Source organism: Haplochromis burtoni, unplaced genomic scaffold (genome assembly GCF_018398535.1).
Source record: "Haplochromis burtoni strain Fernald_Lab_line unplaced genomic scaffold, NCSU_Asbu1 Contig_80, whole genome shotgun sequence".
In the NCBI taxonomy this organism is placed as follows: Eukaryota; Metazoa; Chordata; class Actinopteri; order Cichliformes; family Cichlidae; genus Haplochromis; species Haplochromis burtoni.
In genome coordinates, this window is record NW_024582441.1 from 539,181 (window position 1) to 562,182 (window position 23,002).

At 43.6% G+C, this 23,002-nt stretch overlaps 3 protein-coding genes across 4 annotated transcripts; all 3 read right to left on the minus strand.

Moving 5' to 3' along the window:
• Window positions 1-1,270: 1,270 nt before the first annotated feature.
• Window positions 1,271-3,352, minus strand: nat14 (N-acetyltransferase 14 (GCN5-related, putative)). Its single transcript, XM_005925287.3, has 4 exons — window positions 3,138-3,352; window positions 2,520-2,687; window positions 2,106-2,411; window positions 1,271-2,022 (listed from the first exon to the last, which is right to left on the minus strand). Exons 2-4 carry the CDS (start codon window positions 2,598-2,600, stop codon window positions 1,579-1,581), a joined length of 831 nt encoding a protein of 276 aa, XP_005925349.1. The 5' UTR covers window positions 2,601-2,687; window positions 3,138-3,352; the 3' UTR covers window positions 1,271-1,578.
• A 2,552-nt stretch (window positions 3,353-5,904) lies between these two features.
• znf628 (zinc finger protein 628) lies at window positions 5,905-16,190 on the minus strand. The gene is made up of 9 exons (XM_005925286.2): window positions 16,049-16,190; window positions 15,030-15,594; window positions 12,382-12,454; window positions 11,356-12,294; window positions 10,571-10,741; window positions 9,283-9,616; window positions 8,980-9,134; window positions 8,341-8,583; window positions 5,905-8,241 (listed from the first exon to the last, which is right to left on the minus strand). Exons 2-9 carry the CDS (start codon window positions 15,413-15,415, stop codon window positions 6,244-6,246), a joined length of 4,299 nt encoding a protein of 1,432 aa, XP_005925348.1. The 5' UTR covers window positions 15,416-15,594; window positions 16,049-16,190; the 3' UTR covers window positions 5,905-6,243.
• Window positions 16,191-16,288: 98 nt separating this feature from the next.
• il11a (interleukin 11a) lies at window positions 16,289-22,487 on the minus strand. 2 transcript variants are annotated; one of them, XM_014334519.2, is made up of 5 exons: window positions 21,582-22,084; window positions 21,177-21,334; window positions 18,523-18,618; window positions 18,236-18,397; window positions 16,289-18,137 (listed from the first exon to the last, which is right to left on the minus strand). In XM_014334519.2, the coding sequence occupies exons 1-5, from the start codon at window positions 21,700-21,702 to the stop codon at window positions 17,958-17,960; spliced, it is 717 nt and encodes a 238-aa protein (XP_014190005.1). In that variant the 5' UTR covers window positions 21,703-22,084; the 3' UTR covers window positions 16,289-17,957. The 2 variants fall into 2 exon arrangements, with proteins under 2 accessions (XP_014190005.1, XP_005925347.1); XM_005925285.3 differs by lacking the exon at window positions 21,582-22,084 and adding an exon at window positions 22,094-22,487 and having other exon boundaries at window positions 16,291-18,137.
• Window positions 22,488-23,002: the final 515 nt, after the last annotated feature.

Below are 23,002 nucleotides of genomic sequence, written 5' to 3' on the forward strand. Positions count from 1 at the left end.
ATAGCTACAGATCAGGCGGGTAGAGGCCCAGCTTACAGGTGTCTACTGTTTGGCAGTCACGTGGAAACAACCTGATGATGACCGAGAAGTGTCACAAGTAAAGACTACAGCTTTTACAAGGCGAAAAAGCCCTGACCACACACTTACTCGTGCATGCTACAACACCGCTGTGTTACTAGGTGTTTCAGCTTTGTCATTTAAGTTAATTAAAGGATGGCGATTTTCCACTATGGCTTGGCTTGCATGATTTAGCAGCAAAGTATAGGCCTATATTTGCCTTCACATCAGGTGTGATATGCCTCCTTCCCACACACATTAACACTGCACAAACATCCTGTGGTGTTTATGTGTGGCAGATTGATGCTATACTGACATCGTCTGAGGTTAGCAGTGGGGTAGACTCGCAATGCAAGCGTGAGGGCTGCTAACCATATTAAGGTTAGCCTCAAGCAGGGGGGTTGTGTGCATTTCCCCACTTAGTCATATAAACTGCCATTCACCTGCAAACCACACACATGCTCAAGTCATAATATCTATGTATAACTTTTACATAGCGTGCTACAATCTCCATACAAATGCAAGCATAACTGATTTTGATTAAATCTTTGTAATAACTCAGTATTTTGGGGATGCAGCTAATAGCTGCTTTCTGCAGAATGAATCTACATGTAGTATTTTAGCGATAAAGTAAATTTAAATGGAAAAAAAACAAAAAATCCTTGCATTTATGATGCTGTGACCCACAATAGCTTCTAATTTTAAAAAAAGATAATAGAGTTTCTAGTGTATAAATTAAAATGAATGAAAGTGGAAAATAATGATTTATTTCCTCTTCATTAAGGAAATATAATGTATAATTAAACAAGAACGCATTGTTAAAGCACTATATATTTTATCAATTAACACTAGCATTAAAGAATGCACTCTCTTTGCGATTGATAACTTTACCATCGCCTAAAATATAACATAGAAAACTAAAAGTGGAAGAAAACGTTATTGAGGTTGTGCTGTTTTTGCAGCCTCATCGACCCACAAGCTATTACGAAGGTGAGCAGCGGCAGTCAGGGAGTGCAGAGATAAAAGTAGATAAATTCTGCATATTCACGAAACCGCACATACTTCCTATACAGTAACTGTACAGCCTCCTACACATCTGTTTGGTTTCACACAAAGAAATGCGTGCAGTCTCACACACTCACACACACACGCGCGCACACACACACGCACCTTTTACAGTGTTGATTTTGCTTAAGAAAAGGAACTGCACAAACACAGCTAACAGATATGAAATGTAGTTATTACTTTATTACAAATGCTCAGAGAACAGCACAGTTGAGGCATGATCATGCAATCTTTGAATGATTAAATAAAGAATCAGTTTTTCATCTAAATGAAAATGACGAGATGATAAAAAATAAAAAACTCAAAACAATGAATCCTCGGGATAGCAGCACATTCAATAAATAATCGAATAAATAACACAAAGATTACAAAAATGAAATACTTGAACATGCTGCCGCAGAAATCAGACGCACTTCTTTACCTTTTAAACTGCACGTGTCCATTATTAAAACTCAATCACAAGTCTTTGTAATACACTTTAGTGAGGGGGTAGCCCAGGAAGCCTCTCTCAGGACTCTCTTGTTTCAGTTCCATATCATCTTCATCACTAGTTTCCACCCCAAGCTGGCGATAACCCAGTTTCCTGAAGAAGGCTTCCCCCAACTTTGAGGGGTAGGGGACGTGTGCATACACTCTGTGTGCCCCTGTCTCCCTCTCTCTCTGCTCCAGGCTTTGGACAAGCAGCCGACCGAGGCCCTCCCTGCGGTACCAGGAGCCTGTCACCAGCCTGCAAATCCTGCTGATGCCCGCTCGTGTCTCGCCCTCCCGGAAGATGCAGCCCAGGATATCTCCCTCACACTCTGCCAGCCAGACCTGCCCTGCTGCCTGCTCCCTCTCTGGAGTGATCTTTTCTGTTGTCGTCTCTTTGTCCTTGTCTTTGGATCCAGCTCGGCGCTTTGGCTGAACAGAAGTAATATTTAGCAACTAGTCTTAAATAAAAACTGCTCCAAAAAAAGTGAATTTCAGCAAGTCAACAGACTAACCTTTTTTGTAAATGGTGTCTTGCCACTGATCCGGCAGTAGGGATTCTGCAGGGTGTCATCCTGTGCCTCTCTGTAGCTGCTACCCACATAGTCCCAGTAGGGCCGGCTGCTGCCCAGGACCCCGGTTGACCGCGGCATGGTGATTTTGAGAAAGACAATTAACAGGAAGACAGGTATAGCAAGGGCCAGGATGAAAGAGTGGACAAGGCAGCGCAGAATTGAGGAAAACACAGCCAGGATGAAAAGGCAGAGTGGGCGAGTGAGGATGTGGAGGATGAGACGATTTTCTGTGCCCTCGCAGCCCTCCTGCAAAGAAATTCATGCACTTTTTTTTAAAAGAAAGGGCACAAACCTCAAAAGGATGTGACTTAATACCCAACATGATGAAGCCCAAAGCATTGTCTAAATACAAACCTTGATAAGGGCTTTCACAATTTCGATGTCCTCCTCCTTCATCCTCTTTATCACCACCTGGTCAAGCTCCAGCCTCACCATATTTAGGCTTTTTGCTCAAACAGCTGGCCTGCTCCAAAGCTGTCTTACGTTGCAAACTTCAGCATCCACACCGTCTGCACAGGGAGCCTTGAAGAGGAGTGGATGGATAGGAGGATGTAATTCTGGGGGCTGGCATTAGTGAAACGCTTGTGGATGATTTTGTTGGACAGTGAAATACTGGTTAGTGTTTTTTTTTTAACACATAGTATGACAAACGTGACGTAGTTAAAATAGGTCAATACATTTCAAAACTATGAAATGGACTAGACTTCGCTTCCACTGAGCCAGTAGTTGCATTGTAACAGCACACCCACGCTGGCTCCAAGCAACAAAGGCAGATGGAGATTATGGGGGATTTGCAGCCTGCAGCACCGTTTTTCAGTACTGTATAATTCACATACATCAAGCTTTCGTCTTTACATTTAACAGAGATCATCAAAGGTACACTCGAAAGCGAAAAGATCTGGTTCAAATCCTTATATGGTTATTACGAAGTGCTGCGGTCTCCTGACACATTTAACCCCCAGATTCGCTTACCTTCTGCACAGAGTACCTCAGATCAAGCTGAAAGGTGGGAAACGCGCTCTGTGCGTTTCTGTTGGTTTTTAGCCCGTGTACGTTTGGTACGTTTCACTGAATGACCATCATATGTTTTCTTGCAGAAAGAAGGGAATTATGAATACAAGCTTACTCTATTTTATGCCCGTTATACGCTTTCAATGTGGCTGCCTACGCCATTTGCGTACGTAAAACTTACACTGCGCAACTGTTACGTGAATAGCGAACGCAACGTGACAGCGCTGCGTACGTCTGGTGGCCGCTGTGACGTCAACCAAGTTCCAGTCTGGATGGAGTTACAGTGGCAAAGTCGCTGCTGTATGCCACTTTATTAGGTACACCTGTTTAACTGCTTCTTAATGCAAGTATTAAACCAGTCAAGCCCATGGCACCAACTCAATGCATTTAGGTCTGTAGGCATGGCCAAAACTACAGCCAGGCTGGTTTAAGCATTTTGGAAAACTGCTGATCTACTGAGATTTTCTCTCGCACGCACTTAGGGTTTACAGAGAATGGTTTGAAAAAGAGAAAATATCCAGTGCGCAGCACTTGAATGAAAATGCCTTGTTGATGCCAGATATCAGAGAAGAATAATCAGACCTCATGAAGCCGACAGGAAGGCAAAAGTCAAATAAACCACTTGTCATGACTGAGGCATGCAGCATGTCTGAATGAACAAGTCAAACCTCGAAGCAGATGGTATACAGCAGCAGAATTCCACACCAGGTGCCACTCCTGTCAGTTAAGAACAGGAAACCGAGGCTACAGTTCACACAGACTCACCAAAACCAGACAATAGATGATTGGAAAAAAGTTGTGTGGTCCGGTGAGTCTTGATTTCTGCTGGAACATTCAGATGAGATGGTATGCAGAGGTTGGTGTAAATAATATGATCTTGTGGAACCCTCCTGCCTTGTATGTACAGTTCAGTCTGGAGGTGGTGGTGTAATGGTGTGGGGTATATTTCGTTTGTATACTTAGTTCTTTAGTAACAAATAAATGGTAAATGATCTGGTTCTTATTAACTCCAAGCAGTCAAAGCATTTTACAACTGCTTGCCTCATTTACCCATTTGCACCCATTCACACAGAGTGTTAGTATCTACCTGAGTATTATTGTTGACCATGTCCATCTACTAAAGACCGGTCTTTGTTGTGCGGGAAAATACAACAAAGCTCAAATCGTGTCAAACTGTTTTATTCATCAGTGTTATGGATGAGCCTCACGGATCCAGTCCAATCCCAGTAAAGTCACTTTGCCCTCTCAGCTGAATTCTCCTGATACAGTCCAACTATAAGTTACATTGATTCATACTATTTTGTGATAAAAAACTTAAAGACCAAAAGTTATTACAGTGCAACCTCAGTTTAATACACCAAGCGGTGCAAGTCCAAAGCTAGGAAGATTATGATGGATCTCTCCCATCCTAACAATGGACTCTTCTCACTGTTGAGGTCTGGGAAGCGCTTCCGCTCCCTTAAGGCCAAAACAGAGAGAATGAGGAGGAGCTTCTTCCCCCAGGCTATTCGGGCCCTGAACCAAGTGTAGGACTGGACTCTCCCACACATCACATCACCACACGCACAACCACACATTTCCTATAATCCTATAATTTATAATCTTTATAATCTCTTCTGCTATTTGCACATTCTTTACTGTAAATTCCTAAATTAATTTGTAAATTTTGTAGTAAACTGTAAATTGTAAATATTGTAAAACTTTTCTTCTGTCATTTAATGGTCGGGCATTGTACAGCTACAAGCATTTCACCCCCATGTCATACTGTGTATGGTTGTGACAAATAAAATTAGAATTTGAATAATTATTCAGTTCAAAGTAGTTTAGTGTAGCAATCCTGGTGCGGATGAGCAGATGATTTATTGCAAGTCATGTTTTGGGAAGTAACTCTCATGTCATGTCTCACTAACACCATAAGCAGGTCATTCATCAACGTGTGCTAGTGTTAAAGCATGACACTACTTGAAAATATGGATATTGTGTGTTCACAATCAACTGCCCATTTCTGCAGCTGGAGCATAGCATTTTTAAAAGCAAAAATTTGAAATAGCAAAGTGACTTGAGCCAAATGACCCTCATCAAAGTTGATTGCCCATCACATTTATGTGGACTGTTGCTGACCCTGACAGTGAGTTCAGTGCACTCAAATGGCCCCCAACAGTCACCAGATCTCAATCCAACAGAGCACCTTTGTGGTGGAACAGGAGGTTTACATCATGCATCCGACGAATCTGCAGATGCTATCTGTGATGCATTTTTGTGATGCAAAATCTCTGAGGAATGTTTCCAGCACCTTGTTGAATCTGTGCCACAAAGATTTAAGGCTGTGCTGAAGTCAAAAGAGGGTCTAACTCAGTACTTGCAAGGTATATCTAAGAAATAGTCGTGTGAGTGTATAATCAAAGGCTATTTGTGGTGCTGCGATGTGGGCTTTTACTATTACTTTAAAAAAAAAAAAAGGGTTGCTCTTATTAATTTTATGCCTTTAGTGGTGGCATGCAGTCCATGAACTGAAATGAATTTGACACCTGACCAGTCATCCTGCCTTGTGGCTTGTATGTACCTCAGAAATGGACGTGCTTAACTCTGGATGTATCCCTGAACTGAAACTAAACAGCAGGTGAAATACAACTAAACAATATTAACACACTCTTTGTTCAACATTTTGTTTGTTGGGATGTGGACACCCTACCTACAAGTAGTAAAAATAATTAAAAATCCAAATGACAAAAGGTATTAACAGATTTATTAATTATTAGTTACTATTAACATTGTGAAGAAAGTAGGCAATATACAACATTTATTCACAAAAAACATATTTACTTAATAAAACTGCCAACGACAGTATCATTTAAACTAATCTTTAGGAATATTCTGAGGTCCATGTACAGCCTATTTAAATGTATAACATTTGGCATGGCATTACAACACAGTACTCATCTAACTGCATGTCCTCGCTCACTTGCATGAGAACTCAACTGACTATAAAGTGCTAACAAACAGCCCACAAAAAGTGAGGCATTTACTCATACATACGCTTTATTCGTCTCTAACATGCACACCGTTCTCAGTTAGAGAACTGCACCTCTTTAGGTTTAGAGCTAGGTCCATTCAGTGCGTCTTCCTCTGAGCTGACTGCAGAGTTCACTTCCTTTGTAGACTTTTCCTTGGCCTCTGCTGTTACACCTTCATATTTCACCTCGCTACTTTGTGGGATCTCCCCGTCCCCTTCTCTCTCCATTCCCCCTTCTCTTAAGCTGCTGGTGCTGACTTCAATTATTACAATTTCATCTCCACTTTCCAGCTGAAAGATACTTTCCATTCCTCCTCCACCCTCAGTAACTGTGCCACTTCCAGTACTGCAACCTCGGCCCTCCTCTCCTATCATTCCTCCTTCACCTTCTATCAGGGCTATCATCTGCATGCCTTCCTCAGTTTCCTGTTCCAGCTTGGTCTCACCCCCCAGCTCAAACACCACCTCCTGCCCATCAAGGGGTACTAAGCCTTGGGTAGATGTGCACGAAAGCTGCAGGCTGTTGTCCTGCCCTTGGCTGAAGGTAGCACTGGTTGAACCACTATCCTGTGTGTCAGTGTGGAAATGAAGGACATACGACTCCCCCTGGCTGCCATCCCCTCCCGATTGTCTCCCATCCTGCTTTTCTCCACTCCATTCTTGCAGGAGTGACATCATCCCTCCCTTATCTACCCCTTTTTCCTCTTCACCTGGCACATCTGTCTTGAACTGCAGCACGAGTGACTTTCCCTCTCCACCCATTCCTTCATCGATTGCCTCCCCAGATGAATTCCCTTCAAACTGCAGCACGTATGACTCCCCGGCCTCCCCGATATTCATCCCCTCCTTTGCCTGTTCTTCATTATCAAAACACAACACAAACTCTTTCCCTGACAAAGTTTCCCCAGTCCTCATTTGCTCCACAGTGGAATGAGGTTTCCTTTCTGCAGGGACAGGAGCAGAATCTGATGCTGCAGCTACTGTGGTGGCTGGTGTAACCATGGTAACAGTCGGCAAGGGTCCTGAGGTATCCGCTATGGGGGCTACAGTGGCAGGGGATGACAGAGTCGGGGTAATGGTGTCAGATGTTGTGGGTAGAGAAGATGAGTTTGTGGTAGTATTAGCAGGAGTAATAGTCTGGGTGCCACTGGTCACATTAGAGTTTGTTACTGCAGCAGCTCCGCCTGCAGTGTGACTGACTGGGGTTGGGGCCGATTTCAGAAGCGTAGCTTTTGGTTTGCGTCCCCGTCTGCCTCGTGCAGTCCGTGTGCTCTTCCCCAGTATCGGCTTAGTAAGTAGGGAGCTGGCTGAGAGGTTGTGCATTGGTGTGGCAACTGCAGTGTGTGCATTGTTACTGTTGTTAGTAATTATGATTTGTTGTTGCTGTGATACAGATGAAAACTGGGGTATCTGAGTCTGGTTTTGGTTAAGCACAGGCTGGAATGCTTGGATAGTCTGAAGCACGGGGAGGGACTGAGGCTCTGGAGCTGGTGGAGGGTTGTTTGCTGTGGGGAGGAGAATCAGGCTGGACTGGCTGCCGTTGTTGGAGGGGCACTGCAAGAGGAGGAAGTTTTGAGGCTGGGACGGTTGCGGTGGTGGTGGAGGAGGTGGTGGCTGGACTGGCGTAGGCGATGACAGAGGAATGAGCTGCAGGCCGCTTGCTGTCTGTATCATGAAGTAGTTCTGGGAGGTGTTGGGGGGAATATTAAGTGCTGGTTGGGATACAATCAGACTGCCATTGTTTCCTGAGGCTTCCAGGGTGATGGGGTTCAGCAGGGTTGTGGTGGTGGTTACTCCTCCAACACTGGCTTTCACAGCCACGCCGTCTTTACCTCCACCACCTGGGCATGGCAGGGAAACGCCAGTGCCGTGGGTGCGGATATGCCTCTGCAAGTAGGAGTGCATGACAAACTCCTTCGAGCAGTACGGGCATTTGTAGTCCTTGCGTGAGGAGTGTGTGCGAAGGTGGAGTTGAAGGTTGGAGGAATGAGTAAAACTCTTACTGCAGTGGGTGCACTGAAAAGGTCTCTCGCCTGAATGCGTGCGTTCATGCTGCTCTCAGAGAAATGGTAACCAAAAAAAAGAAAAGAAGTTATGAAATCAGTTGATAAAACTGAACATTTTATAACATGACACTGCAGCTGCACTGACCTGTTTCAGATTTGACGTCTGGGAGAAGGACTTGGAGCAGATGGAGCACGTATGAGGCCGCAGACCAGAGTGCATCTGACTGTGTCTGCGCAGGCAGCTGGTGTTCTTGAAGGACTTGCCGCACTCTTTACACACATATGGCCTCTCACCTGTGTGCTGCCGCAAGTGGTACTGGTAGTGGGAGCTCCACTTGAAGGTGAGTGGGCAGTGAGGGCACTGAAATGCCCGTACACCTGTATGCACCTAGGTAAGATATATGTTAAAAAAAAAAAGGGGGGGTGTTAATTTTTAGTGTCCTACCAAAAGAAGAATCTAGAACTGAGCTTGACAAAGAGTGGAAGTCATCACAGGGAACATCAAAATATGAACGCTTGTTACAACTGAAGCACTGAGTGACAGTGACTTTAGTCATGAGAGACCAATAACTTACACCATATTTTTTTCCTTTTGCTGTTTGCATTTGTCTGATGTAGACTGCATTCATCTCCAGAGGTAATTACATGAGAGCTAAAATACCTAATCAAGCGGAATGTAGAGTTTCACACAGACCACAATCAAGAAACCTCACATCAAGAAAATTATTTTGGTAATTAAAACCTTATTTGATTTATTTGAGTGGAACAGAAGAGTGAGCCTTACCCGCTGATGGATAGAGAGCAGTGATGATCTCTTGAAGCTCTTTCCACACTCCGTGCAGCGGTAGGGCCTTTCCCCAGTGTGATCCCTCATGTGGTATTTCAACCCTGATGAACCTTTGAAGGCTTTTCCACACTCTGAACAGCGGTATGGCCTTTCTGTGTGAACATGTGAGACACGAGTTTAAAAATAACAACAACAAAAAGAACAGCAGAATAAGGAGTTCTTTAAAAAAATAGAAAAAAAAAAAGACTGAATATCAGCACAGTTTTATGCCTCATCTGCTTTCTTTCTAATTATCTTTACCTCCAGCAAGAGTGCTCTTACTAGATCCCGTCTTTTTGTGGGCTTTGGTTGGTTTTGCTGGCTGCTCCTCTTGTTCCTCTCCAACGGCTATGATGTCGACATGAATCTCCCTGTGGTCCTCCTGCTGCTTGTCAGCCTGGCTCGGAGAAGAGGGAAGGGGGAGAGACAAGGAAAGCGACGGAGGGCACACGATTTCGGCCTCTGCCTCAGCCAGGAGACGCTGCTCGGGAGTGTGGGAGTGTTGGTGCGTGAGGAGCGAGGAGAGAAGAGGGAAAGAGCGGTCGCAGGCAGAGCAGCTGAACTGGGAACGGGACTGTGATGAAAGAGAGTGCAGCTGGAGGGAAAAAAAAAAAGAAAATGAAAACAGGAGGTAGTTCATTTGATAGTTGTTTTTTTTTATTAGAAAGCACTGATCTAAATAAATATTAGTACATTATAGAAAATGCAGAACCCAGAGAGTAATGCACACAGTTCACTCAGAAACTGCCTTGAACACAAGCTATGAAGACTTTCATAATGTTGTGATGCCACAACTCTTTAGTCCCACCTACACCAACGATCCAACTTTTTTCCTTTTTGGCACTGCCAGCTCTGACTCTAAAACATCTCAGCCACAAGAAAAGCAATAAATGACACTAAATTTCCTGTTGCTTACTGCAAGACCATGTAAGAGTCTTCGTGCACTCCAATGCGCTACTTTTATTTTTGGTGGCAATGTTCCCTCAGCAGGAAAAGAAAACATTCTTGGAGGAAATCGGAACTTATGGAAACTTGAAGACCAGTTTCAGACCAATAAACAAGGACTGGGAGTGGGGTGCATTTTTTTCCCTATATCACCTACAGTGCCACTTAAAATTAGTTGGATTATTTCTTAGCATTTCCAAACACAAACGAGTAGCTAAAAATTAATGTACTATTGGAAATGGTAACACAACTGCAGGAAAACATTGTTTTTTATCTAACATAGTGACTTCAGCATGACTGCATCACTGTACTGAGTTGGATTGTGGTTTTAAATGTGTGCGATTTGGACTTTTTTTGTTACCGACAGTTCATAGAGAGCTGGAGGGCTCTTTTGGAAAGGCCTGTTAGATTTCATGTAGAGCTACAGACACAGCATGGGCATGATAAAACAATCCATAAAAGTCCCATTCTTGATACATGACACACACTTATACTAACTTGTTAACAAAAGGACCTTTAAGATGGATAAATGTTAGTCTTGCTGTAGGTTTTGTAATCTGTACAAAAGTGTTAGTAGTAGAACAGTTGCAACAGTCATTCTCACCAGTGATACATGTCTATTGAGGCCTCCGCTCGTCTTAAAGGTCTTATTGCAGTAGCCACATGACAGCCCTGCCCATGTGGTTCTGGCCTCTGGCTGAACGGTCTCAGAGCTCTGAGTCACCTCAGTGAAGCTCTGTAACAGGTCAAACTGGGCCTGGGTGGTGCCGACATTCTGAGGACAAACCAAAGGAAGTAGTAATACATATCAAAAATATATGTCCTCAAACTGAACTCATTGGCTTTATAGGGACTTTTATTTGCTCCAATTCAAAGTATATTTTAATTAAGAGTACTTGTACTTCTGCCCCACATTACATAAAAAACACAGAAGCTACACTATCTAACAGGGAAAACCTTTTGAATTCACGCCAGTTTATTTTGCATACCACTGGGTTCATGTTAACAATGCTTGTTTGGGTGTTGATCATTTGTGGCCTTCACACACCAACATCATGTTCAGACGACACATAAGCTGCAGCAGCAGTTACAGGATGAGCCAATCGCAAAGTTTGTTGCAAAAACCTGTGTCAGCCTATGAGTTGACTGACAGCTGTTTCAAGTGCACTACCAACAGTTCATGGTTATCACAGTTTTTCTGCCTAGCGCCCTATTTCAAATCGGTTCTACCACTATTATGAATGTGTTTCTACTATTTGTAGGATCTAAATTGGGCTTAATTGTACAACTACAAATTTTAAAGCATTTAAAGAAATGTGTGATGTTGGCGGTTTTTGAGATAAATATTTTTATGGAATGTGCATTTATCCGTTTGAACCCATCACTTACTGCATTGCTGCCATCTGCTCCCTCTGACAATCCAAGGAGCACCTCTGTCGTGTGTCCACTTTCAGCCACTGTGGTAGTTTCCACCACCTCCTCAAAGTCAGCAAGCAGGTGTCCAGCTCCCACCAGCCCATCCCCAACTTCCATCCCAGAGCCGACCCCTGCCCCTCCACCAACCCCATCTTCCTCTGGAGCCATGTGAATAGCCTGGTGCTCCTCTAGGTCTGTCCGTGTGCCAAAAGTGTGGCTGCAGCTGCCACAGCTGTACAAGAGCACACTGGCTCCGGTGTCTGTACTCAGGTGAACCTCTGTCCCAATGGCTCTAGATGTGCACACGTTCTCCCCAGAAGAAGTGAGGGTGAGCTGGGGGAGAAGGCCTGGATTCTGGCCAGAGGAGGTGGTTGACAGGAACACTTCTTCCATCCCCACCCCAACTCCATCAGTTCCTTCCTGGCTCACAAATCCAACCATGTCTGTCAACATTGATGATGTCACTTCCTCTCCCCCCACCACCACCTCCACTACCTCATTTCTCTTCCTTGCATCCTCGCCCCTCTTTCCCTCTTTCCCACCTGCGTTTAGGTTGGAGTGCGAGTTCTTGTGCAGGGCCAGGTTTGACGAATGAGTAAAGCTTCGTCCACACTCACCGCAGATGTAGGGCCTCTCGCCTGTATGTATCCTCATGTGCTGCCTCAGGTTGGTGGACTGCGTGAAGGATTTGTTACACACTGTGCAGGTGTAAGGTTTGAGACCGAGATGGACATTCTTGTGTCTCCGCAGACTGCTCGAGTTCTTGAAGGCCTTCGGACAAGTGTCACACGGGTATGGGCATTCTCCTGTGTGTTGGCGCAGGTGATACTGGTAGTGAGAACTCCATTTAAAAGTAAGGGGGCAGTAGGGACACAAGAAGGTACGCACTCCAGTGTGGACACTCTGGTGGACCTGGGGAGAAACCGATATGGTGGAATATCTAATTTGTAAACATTAAAAAAAACAAACAAACAAAAAAAAACTTTTTTGGCGTCTCACCTGGAGAAGAGAAGAGCGTTTGAAGGCTTTGCCGCAGTCCTGACATTTATAAGGCTTCTCCCCTGAGTGTGACCTGCAAAATAAAGGTAACTATTCAGGAGGAAAACATGGTTAATCATATGACATCATTATTTGTGCAAAATACAATCAAACCCATATCTAAGTAATTTCTTTTGCTATGCATCGTATAGTATAACATCTTGTTTTATGTCAGAAATTAGCTCTTTATTTTATATTGAAATTTGCCTTTTTGACACTTTCCATCAACCTGACTGTGGCCCGATTTAAGATGTGAAAAAGGAAGGCTGAGAGGTGCTGGTTAGATTGTATGTCTTCCTGCTGATATTCAGTCCTCTTCTCATTCATTCCCTAATCACTCACTGCTTCTGATTAATCTCCTGGTCAGTTCTAGTAAACTGGGTTTATTAAATATTGTTTACATGACATGCTATTCCTGTATTCCTGATCGCAGGAATTAAAATATTAATGGATCTGCATTTTAGCTGTAGAAGCCAATTGACTGCAGAACGTCTTCTGTATTTGAAATGTACATCATCGAGTTAGATATGAGATGGCGAACATGAAAACACCATCAGGATTGAAACAAAGACGTAGCAGACAATTCTTGAATCCCCTGTTATAGAGTTAGTCCATTAGGGTTTTTGGACAGTGACATAATTTGGTATTTTTGCCTCTGTGCACTTCCACAGTGGATTTTAACTCGTGATAAATTAAACAGATAAAATATTTGGAGTTGATCACAAGTGCTGAATTTGCACTTCGTAGCTTTTCACTGGATATCCTAATACAGGGGTGCCCAATCCCGGTCCTCGAGAGCTACCGTCCTGCAGCTTTTAGATGCATCCTTGTTCCCACACACCCGAATCAAATGAATGGCTTGTTATCAGGCCTTTGCCAAACACGATGGCATGCTGAAAAGGTAATCAAACCATTTGATTCAGCTGTGTTGGAGTAGGGATGCATCTAAAAGCTGCAGGATAGTAGCTCTCGAGGACTGGGATTGGGAGGCCCTGTCCTAATAGAATAGGTTCAAAGAGATGGCGATGGAAGTGAAGGAGGCCATCATTAGACTGAAACGAATAAATTAAATCTGATGGATGAAATAAACTTTGGGAGTGGCCAAATCAACAATTTTGTTCATTCTTCAAAAGAAGGAATGCATTGGCCAACTCAGTAACACCAAAAAGCCTGAAAGAAATCCAAAGCCAGCTAAAGTTCATGATGACAGTATTTCCATGGTTACAAAAACAACTTCACAACATCCAACCAAGGAGGTGTGTCATTGTCAAAGTCCACAATCATGGGATGCCTTTATGAACAGAGCGTTCACAACAGGGTGCAAACCCTTCATTACACTCAGGAGGTCACATTAGATTAAAAAAAAAAATCTAAATGAGCCTACACACAAACAACCCTAGGTGACACTGAGAAGAAGAGAAAAGGCTGTGATCTGAGGTTTACCACATTATCCGTAAAACATGGTGGAGGAAATGTTATGGGATGAGCCGGTGTTCTGGGAATTCATCCTACCTGACAAACCATCCTACCCGTTGTTTTTGCGCATGCGCACAACACGAAATTAAGTGGCGAACCGTCCTACCTTTGTGAATGTGACCTACAAGCATACTTTAACAGCTAAAATTAAGTGGCGAACCATCCTATCTTTGTGAATATGAGCTAAAAGCATACTTTAACAGGTAAAATGAAGTGCCAAACCATGCTATCTTTGTGAATGTTACCTACAAGCATACTTTGATGGGCAAAGTTAAGTGGCAAACCATCATACCCACTTAAATTTGTGCTGGAATTACTCTGTGACAGCAGAAATATGCATAAACTACTTACGGTAGGACGTTTTCCCAAAGTAGGATGGTTTGTCAGAACACCGGGTCACTAGTGTTTATTGATAATATGACTGCTGATTGAAGAAAAAGGGTGATTTATTATTTTTTTGCTTAGCAGACTCCACCTTTGGCAAACATATTTAATGAGGACACATTGAGATGTGCAGGTGAGGGAGGTTAAATGACTAAATTTGTTAGTGCAGAACCGTATTAGCCTTAAAAGACAAGACTGTAACAGTATCAAACTTAATGATATAACGGCCAAATATGGATATCGGCTGATATTAGCCTTGTTGACTCATACCAACATATATGCATTTACATTTGCCTTTTGTGGTTTTTTGGGGTGACTAAATGTTCAAACATAGCATAAAGAGCAAGGAGATGCTGATCTTTTTATGAAACACAGTTTTGGGTTTGTTTTTTTTTACTCCTCCTGGTACAAAGACTGGAATTATTAACAGAAGAAAACAAACTGGAAAACATCACTGGTATCTGCTAACAGCTAAAATGTTCAATTCAATTTTATTTATGTAGCACCAAATTACAACAACAGATGCTTTAAGGTGCTTCATATTGTAAGGTAAAGGCTCTACAAAAATATAGAGAAAACCCCAACAATCAGATGACTGCCTATGAGATAGCACTTGGTGACAGTGAGAAGGAAAAACAACCCTTTAACTGGAAGAAAGCTACAGCAAAACATTATTTTAGACATCAGAACTGGTCATGAACTTCCTAATATGTGAATCCTCAATATTAATATAATTTTAGTGTGGGTACCGTTGGTGATAGAGCAGAGCAGAGGAGCCCTTGAAGGCCTTGGGACAGAGGTTGCAGCGGTAGGGCCTTTCATTGTTGTGGCTCCGCAGGTGGTGGGTCAGCCTGGATGACCACCTGAAGCTCTTGCCACAGTCCAGACACTGGAAGGGATGATCCGTCTGCTCTGGCTGCGGGACTGACCCGGACACTGACGATGACACCATGTCCAGAACCACTTCCTCGCCACCTTCTACTCCCCCTTTTTCTCCCTCCACCAGCTCCCCTCTCTCCCGTTCATCCTCGCCATCCTCCCCCGAACCAAGAAGAGACGGGAAAGGTGAGAGGGGCGCGGTGGACTGAGCTGGCAAAAGCTCTGCTTGGACGACTAGGGCCACTGAGTTGGCCATTACCAGATCAACCTGGTGGCAGATGATGGTTTTCCTTAGAGGCAGAGGGGTGGGTGGGATCAGTTTGTGTGCGGCATCATGGTTTTTCTTTCATCTTTTCTTCTGTGCCTTCATAAATTCCTTCCCTGCTGGCCACTGTAGCACCAGCTGTCATCCCAAGCAGTGAAATGAGGGCAAGTCTGAGATAAAAGGAGATGGAAATAAATACAGTATTACAACATTATAACAGTTGGTACCAAAGCTCCCTTTAAATTTCCCTCCCTCCCTCCCATCTCTGAAGCTGGTCCTCCCTCCCCGCTGTCTTTCCTCCGGCCGTCAGTCCGTGTGCGCTGTATCTCCACACTGGCGCACGGTTTCTGTCCTTCCCCGCAGTGCGGTGCTTGTTAGCACCACAAACCAGCGGCTACAGCAAAGTTACACACCGAGCTACTCTATAACTGTCCCAATGCCTTCCGACGAGCTCTTGCAATCCAGCAGTTAAAGCAGACACACACACAGAGATTCTTTGGCGAATTAACAAAAACAGTTAGTGGCCTGCTTTTAAAGCTAACCAAGCCTCCGGCTCAGTGCGGAACAGCTTCTTTTAACTGCTCGCCATGAATGTGCATGAATGCGGGCTGAGGCCGTACTCACCGCGGGAACTTAACTCATCTTAAAGCTATATTGTTGATCATATGAAAAGAAACTGGGTGCTGCAGTGCTAATCCACACAACCTTAACAATAAACACAGCACAAACTAACAGCAGTTCTCCACCCAATGCCGCCTTTCAAGAACAGCGGCAGCGATTGGCTGATACGTACAATAGATGAGCTACTCCCATTGGCTGGGGGCTTGAACAGACAGGTTGACGTTCTTACCAGAAAACATTTAGAAAATCAAAATTTGGCGTAAGCTAGTTATTAGGAAAGGATCCATACTCCAAGATGCTCCAAATTAATCTAAAAGCTTTTTTCACATTCGAGCTCAACATTTATCAGTTTTTGCCTCGACTCTTCTGCACAGACTGTTGGGTAATGTAGTTTCTGAGTGTGCACCCCCTCAAAAAACGTCCATCTGTCACACAGTTCATATTACAGGTGTGGTAGTAGGCCACGCATATTTAAAGACACACAAAAACCAGTGTGCACATTCTGAAGTTTTTATTTCACCAAGGCACATATTTCACATTGAGGCCAATTAGTGTGTGTAAGAGGCATTTTGATGTTACAACAATAATTTAAACGTGATGGTATAATAATAGCGAATAAGAATAAAAACTGTATAAAAGTACAAAAGGACAGGAGACTTGCTCCACTGCAGCACAAAATAAATAGTTCCACCAAGTTACTTAAATAAATAGTCAATACTGTAACAAATACTAGAATAGGAATGAATAAAAATTATAGTGATAAAATTGGTCATCTACAGTATGTTGTAGAAAACGACATAATACACAAAAGCACTGTATACAACATTTACATTCTTGTACATTTATGTACACCTGTACAGAACATAGTGTCACAATACATAGTATTTTAAGGCTTTGGGTGTTTAACTAAAAACAAAAACAAAAAAATCCCCAAACTTTTCTACACCAAAGCACAGGTTCAAAATCAGCCATCCCACTCTTAGGAAGGGCCAATCCCGACAAGTTTGTGCAAAGAATCTAATCAGAATCATCAGTGCTTAGCAACAGGGCACATTCATATGACTTTACCACAATGTTAACTACGCCTCCTCGTGCAGAACACAAGGGAAGCAGGCACTGAAAACACAAATGTGACTGTGGTACGAAAGAAAGGATTCGCTTTTCTTCAAATACCATCCTAACATGGAAGAAATAAAGTAAAATGAATTTGATAAGGAATTGATAAATTAATGTGTCATGTGGAATATTTTACCATGGCTGGAGATGACATTATGAGCTTTTGAAACATATACTTTAAGGGCCCTATAAATAAGGAATAGTGAAGGCCTAGGCTGCCCCAAATGCATGCTACATCTACTGGAAGAATTATCATCTGAAGAAAAATAAAAATGTAAAAGTAAATTAAGCTGATTTATACAAATTTCATTATCAGAGCTATCAGTTCAGGAAGTGCTACAGTGTTTGTTTTTTGTTTTTTGTTTTTGTTTTTGGGTTCAGTGAGACACAAGAGAAAGGGAAAGATTACAGAAATGTGGGCAAATGAGTTCACGTTAGTACAGAAATAAGATAAATAAATAAAAATTAAATAAATAACTAACATTCAATAAATAAATAAATACATAAATAACACGGTCATGACATGACGGTTTCTTGACATAAACATTGGAGTTAAACTGGAACTTGAGCTGGAATCGATGGTTGTAACTGGCTGCATTGTGGTGCATCCTCAATGGCTCTGATGGAAAGACACATTCCTCAACACACATGCTGACACACAGGTTGATATTTGGGCCTCTTTAGGTATGCACTATCAACTACAGTGCACACTGACATGGTCTTGTTTCCCTTTTGATGGGGACGGAAGTCCATGTATTCTCACTGCCTCTGCAGCCCCCTTTTACTTTCTGTATCATCATTGGACTGCAGTGACCTTGGGCTTAAGGCTGAGGAAGGCTCTGTACGCCCAGTCACAGAAGAGCTTGAAGTGTTGAAGAAGCTCATTGGTGGACTGCAGGACATCAAACTGATAGGGGAGGTGAGGGGGGAGGGAGGGGGTCGCCGGACTGAGCCTTGGTGCTTCAACTCTCAGCATCTGTGGAGGAGAAGACGGGCAAACACACGGATTAGAAAGCTCAATCACAGCGGCGGTGGCGCGCGCTGAGAATCGAACAGACAAACTCAGCTCCTCACCTGACGGTGCAGCAGAGTGATGAGAGATTTCATCTCTCTGATCATCTCCACCAGCTTGGGCACTGCAGGGTGGTGGTGCTTCTTCGACACTCTGTTGAGCCACTCAAAGTGGTGCTCGTACAGCTTCAGGTCGGAATGAAGCTGTGAGAGTGTGGGCTTCAGCTGGAAACAACGCAAAAATACTTCAGAGACTTAGCATGGGAGTGTCGAAACAGGCCAGCTCCCCGCCCCCCCTCTCTCTCTTTCTCGCTACATGCACACACACAAATACATTATCAGAGCATTACCTCAAGATTGTTGAGGTCATGGGCTGATCTGTTGCTCATTTCTGGCAGAGACTTGAACCTGTGGGGCTCCACTTCTGAGTCAAATGCATGCTCCTTCTGAAAGAGAAAACAAGACACAGAGCAGCCCCTTAGCAATTTACATCAGCGCAATTTTACTCATCCTGAAACAAGTCACGGCAGCATGAGGAAAGTATTAGTCTAGCATCTTGATTGGGTGCCTGTTTTCTGCACTTAGAGACAGTAGCTCTCACTGAGGGGAGTGTGGTCGATCGGGTCAGTGTGAGTTCACCCACATTCAGCCTCCCCAAATGTCAACAATAAGAGCAAATGAGCTGAACCCACAGGATGTTTTCTGCTGGGAGTGTGGATAACAACATACGCAGTGACTAAGAAAGCTCCAAGTGGGACAGACAACACAGGCCTGCGGGGAAACTCCAGGGTCACAGCTATAAAAAGAAAGAATGACGCAGTGCCGCTGCCCAGCTCAGCCTGTGTAGTGCCCACTTTGACCAGCAGAGGGGGATAAACAACCTAATGCCAGGTTTATGGGATTCTGCTTTGGAAGGGCAGCTGAGCTCATCAGTAGTGCAATTTAGTATTAAAGACGTAGGCCTATTTTAGTAATGAATAGGGACAAATAGAGATGAGTGAAGTGGTATGCGTCATTTCTAATCAGCAGAGGAACATAACAACATTAGAATAATGATTGCTGAGAAATGTTTTGTATAAACAAGTTGAGTGCGCTTATTGCTTCCTTAACCTGTTGTTCTGTGCTTTCCTTGCATTACTTGTTGTTCGCTTCCACTTGTTTTTGTTGATGTTTTTGGAGATAAATGTCCTGTATTGTCTCTCCATCAGCCCTTTAAAAGAGCTCACTTATGTCTGTGGTCCAATGTTTTGTCTCCGCTGCCGTTTTCTCCCCTGCTGTCCCTTACTTCCCCCGTCCCTCGCCTCTCCCTGTGTCTCATACCAGGTGCACAGGCACATGCAACATGACGTGCACATGTGCATGCATGCACACACACACACACACACACACCACCGGCTTGTCATCTAGTTGTTTCTCTGATCTCTCTTCATCTCTTGTGGTTTTTGCCCCATCTTTCTCAGCCTTTAATTCTGCCTCTTATCCCAGTTTCTCTCGCTCTCTTCATCCCAGACCATGACCTCACCCGACAGAACCTAGCATCCAACCTTTTTCTTCCTGAATGCAAATACTGGAATGTGATAAATCTTTTTGATTTTTATCAAGTCACTTTGCTGTGGCGACCGAAAGCAAAACACTAAACACCGCACCTACACTACCACGGCTATTTACAGAGCCCTCAATGCACACACAAACGGCCACAAAAATGCATACAGACAAACGCATGCACACACGTATACACATTTGTATGTATGCAAGTGTGCACAGACTCATACACAGGCACACTGGAAAACCTGGGCCCATATAGAACTATGTTTATACACATACGCACATTTCTCCCTCTTTACAGCATCAGTTTCATTGCTCTTTTGCAGGGACTTTCCATGGATTCCCATTCTATTTATCTTTCCTAACTTTGTCCTCTTTTTAGTGGAATTCCACACAAAAAGGGGGGGGGGGATTAAAAATAAATCCCCAGTGTTAGTGAACACTGTCTAACACTGTTTCGGATGCCCTTTGATAATCCTGGTGTGCTCACATCTGGATTTCAGATTGTGATGCTACTACACAATGACTATAACATTATTTCAAAGCACAAACACAAACACTTTCTCAACACTGCTGGACAAGACTAGAGAGAGTATGTGGCTATTTCTAATTTTACCTCCTGAACAAAAGAGTTTAAAGATTTGCATAATGCAAAAATAGAATCAATATCAGCCATGTGTAACCAAAGATCCAGAGATATGATGCCGTTTTCGTTTCACCTGTTAAAACACAGTGTTGATACACAATCACCTGTCGGATCCAAATCTTGTCTAAGTTCTCAAATCTGATTTCCCTACTAACTCGACTGTCATCGTAATAGGATTTCGGGCCAGACTTGTCGCATTTAATTGGGGAGAGAAGCTCAACACTTCACCAACCGCCGACCATAAACATGTTTCTGTGTAAACAAGCATGCAATACATGCTGCTGTCATTTCACAGACGGCGTGCTTGGCTGTTTTTGTAGCTGGATGGAGGTAGATTTAATTTCACTGCACCTCCACTGGCACCTTCTTTGCCACCAAGTCTTAATGCAACCGCCACCAGGGGAGGTGACCAGGCACACCGGCATGCTGCTGAGTCAGACCGCCTCTCCCGTGTGGATTAAAAGTGAGATCACTGAGTCAAATCCCCCCCGAGACGTTTGTTGCCCCGTGTAAGCATGCAGATGGACTCGTGAAAGCAGCTTAAGGTGGACTAAAGCCCCGAGCAAACCTGGTATGCGTTTGCACAATAGTGCGTGATGCAAAGTGGGTGCAGTTTAATGTGTGAGGTTACCTAAACCGAAAGCTAACATTAGCACCCAAATCCAATTAGTAAAAGATCAGTCTGTGGTGTAATGACCAGCATCGTCTTCCAATTCAATTAGCACGGGGTGGTCAGGGCCTCGCAGCCTCTACTCCCCCTGTCAGAGGTTGATTGGTAAACCTAATGGTCTTGAGGACAGCTTCATCACTTACCAGCAGTTCTGTGGTGAGTTTCATTAGATTTTTGGTCTGATTGGACAGTTTATCCAAGTCACTGGGTCGCCGCTGTGGCACCGGAGAGGCAGACGTGAACACGGGCAGCTGAGCCAATAGCAGCGAGAAGAGGAGAGATGAGGAGGAGTCGAGCAGCACTGCAGGGGTAGAACAAAACGGAAGCAATTAGTGGAGAGGCGCTGTCATCTCGCCATAATGATAATGGCCTCGGGGCACGGCTGTCAGCTTTAGGGGAAGATATTGCACCATGATATAAACAATAGCTCCAGACTTGGCAAGAAGAATCCTGAAGAGCTTCAGAGTCATGTTTTCACAGGCTGAATGCAAATCATTAAAACATTAAATGCCAGGCTTTGACACAGAATAGCTCCATTTCATCTTTACCATAAGCAAGGCAATGAATGCCGCTGATTGTCACACCTGCAACTCGATAGGTACGTGAGCCGGTGGTATAAATTATATAGACCAAGTCAAGCCAAGTCAACTCTCCTAACAGTAAGCTCATTCATTCTTGTCCTTTCAAGTTCAAGTACAAGGTAGACTAAGTATTAAAAGGGAACCACAGTGGTGTTGAGATGATGAATGCTTGATAATTACAGGTGAACCACAAGAATCGCAGCCAAAAGAACACTGCAGAAGCATCTGAGCTCTCCGTCCCAGAGCAACTTTAACAGAATTAAGTTGCCCAAATCTTCAGTCGAGCAATAAAGAAGCAGTTGCTTAGATTTTCTGATCTCTAAATAATTTAACCTGTGCACAGTGGGGGGGAAAAAGCAACTTTTTAACAACAACAAAAAAAAACTTACAAAATTTTTTAGAACAAAGCTGATTAAAAATGAGACACATTAAACATTTATAAGATTTTTTTTTTAACCCACAGTCATATAATCACTTACATTTCATATTGGTTCGGATCCAAGAGATAGGCAAACCAGCAGAAAAACGGAGGCAAATAAATAAATAAATAGAAAATTAATAAATAAATTGAACTCCGGAAACTGTCACGTGCTCCGGTTTCTTCTTTCTCACTCTTCTGTCAGAGTGAGGAGGAAAGTTGTCAGGACACACTGAATGAGAGAGCGCAGAGGGATGAGTGCGAGCACTCAGACGGCAAAGTCAGAAAGTTAAAGGTAAAAAAAAATGCGAATATCGTCAAACTTTCTGTTTTCAGTAAAGTTTGAGAGGAGCCCCTGCAGTCTTTATAGAGTGCTGAAGGCAGAGAAGCACTTTGGCAGTTTGGAGAGAGACAGAGAGAGAGGCTACAGAAATGCAGAGAGAGGGATGCGAGTGTGGTAAGTCCAATTTTTGCGCGCAGTGAAGTGTTTAGGCTTGTTTAAAACTTCCTTTATAAAGACGTCGGGCCTATGACACATCGGCAGTGACTCACTTCATTCATAAAAACACACACACGCAGACACACGCTCTCTCTCCCTCCTCTCTCTCTCTCGCTCTCTCTCTCGCCCTCTCTCTCCCTTTCCTCCTCCCCTCCCTTCTGCCCTGTCTCCCTTTGCGAAACTTTAAAAAAATGTTCCGTTGTTTTTTTTTCTTTCCTCTATCACTTTCTCTCTATCCTATCCTATCCTATCCTGTCCTGTCCCTATCTCCGGCACTTCCTCCGTCGCATCTCGCTACCTGCCCCAATCAGTCGCATCTACCTCTTTCTATCTTTCCATCGCCAAATCTCTTCCCCCCTAACTCTCTATCACTGCAGATGTTTTAAAAAGCCCATTGTTTTCATGTGTATCAGTATATCTTATGTAACCATGTATCTTCTCGAGCCTCTACACTCTAGTTTTACCTGTCCT

Coding starts and splice junctions, on each gene's coding strand:
- znf628 (XM_005925286.2), bottom strand. CDS start 15,415: ATGGCCAACTCAGTGGCCCTAGTCGTCCAAGCAGAGCTTTTGCCAGCT. Junction 12,295..12,381: donor AACGCTCTTCTCTTCTCCAG/GTGAGACGCCAA, acceptor GTTTCTCCCCAG/GTCCACCAGAGTGTCCACAC. Junction 8,584..8,979: donor TGCTCTCTATCCATCAGCGG/GTAAGGCTCACT, acceptor TATCTTACCTAG/GTGCATACAGGTGTACGGGC.
- nat14 (XM_005925287.3), bottom strand. CDS start 2,600: ATGGTGAGGCTGGAGCTTGACCAGGTGGTGATAAAGAGGATGAAGGAG. Junction 2,412..2,519: donor TTGTGAAAGCCCTTATCAAG/GTTTGTATTTAG, acceptor ATTTCTTTGCAG/GAGGGCTGCGAGGGCACAGA. Junction 2,023..2,105: donor AGACACCATTTACAAAAAAG/GTTAGTCTGTTG, acceptor ACTTCTGTTCAG/CCAAAGCGCCGAGCTGGATC.
- il11a (XM_014334519.2), bottom strand. CDS start 21,702: ATGAGCTTACTGTTAGGAGAGTTGACTTGGCTTGACTTGGTCTATATA. Junction 18,619..21,176: donor AACTCACCACAGAACTGCTG/GTAAGTGATGAA, acceptor TTTCTCTTTCAG/AAGGAGCATGCATTTGACTC. Junction 18,398..18,522: donor ATGACCTCAACAATCTTGAG/GTAATGCTCTGA, acceptor CGTTGTTTCCAG/CTGAAGCCCACACTCTCACA.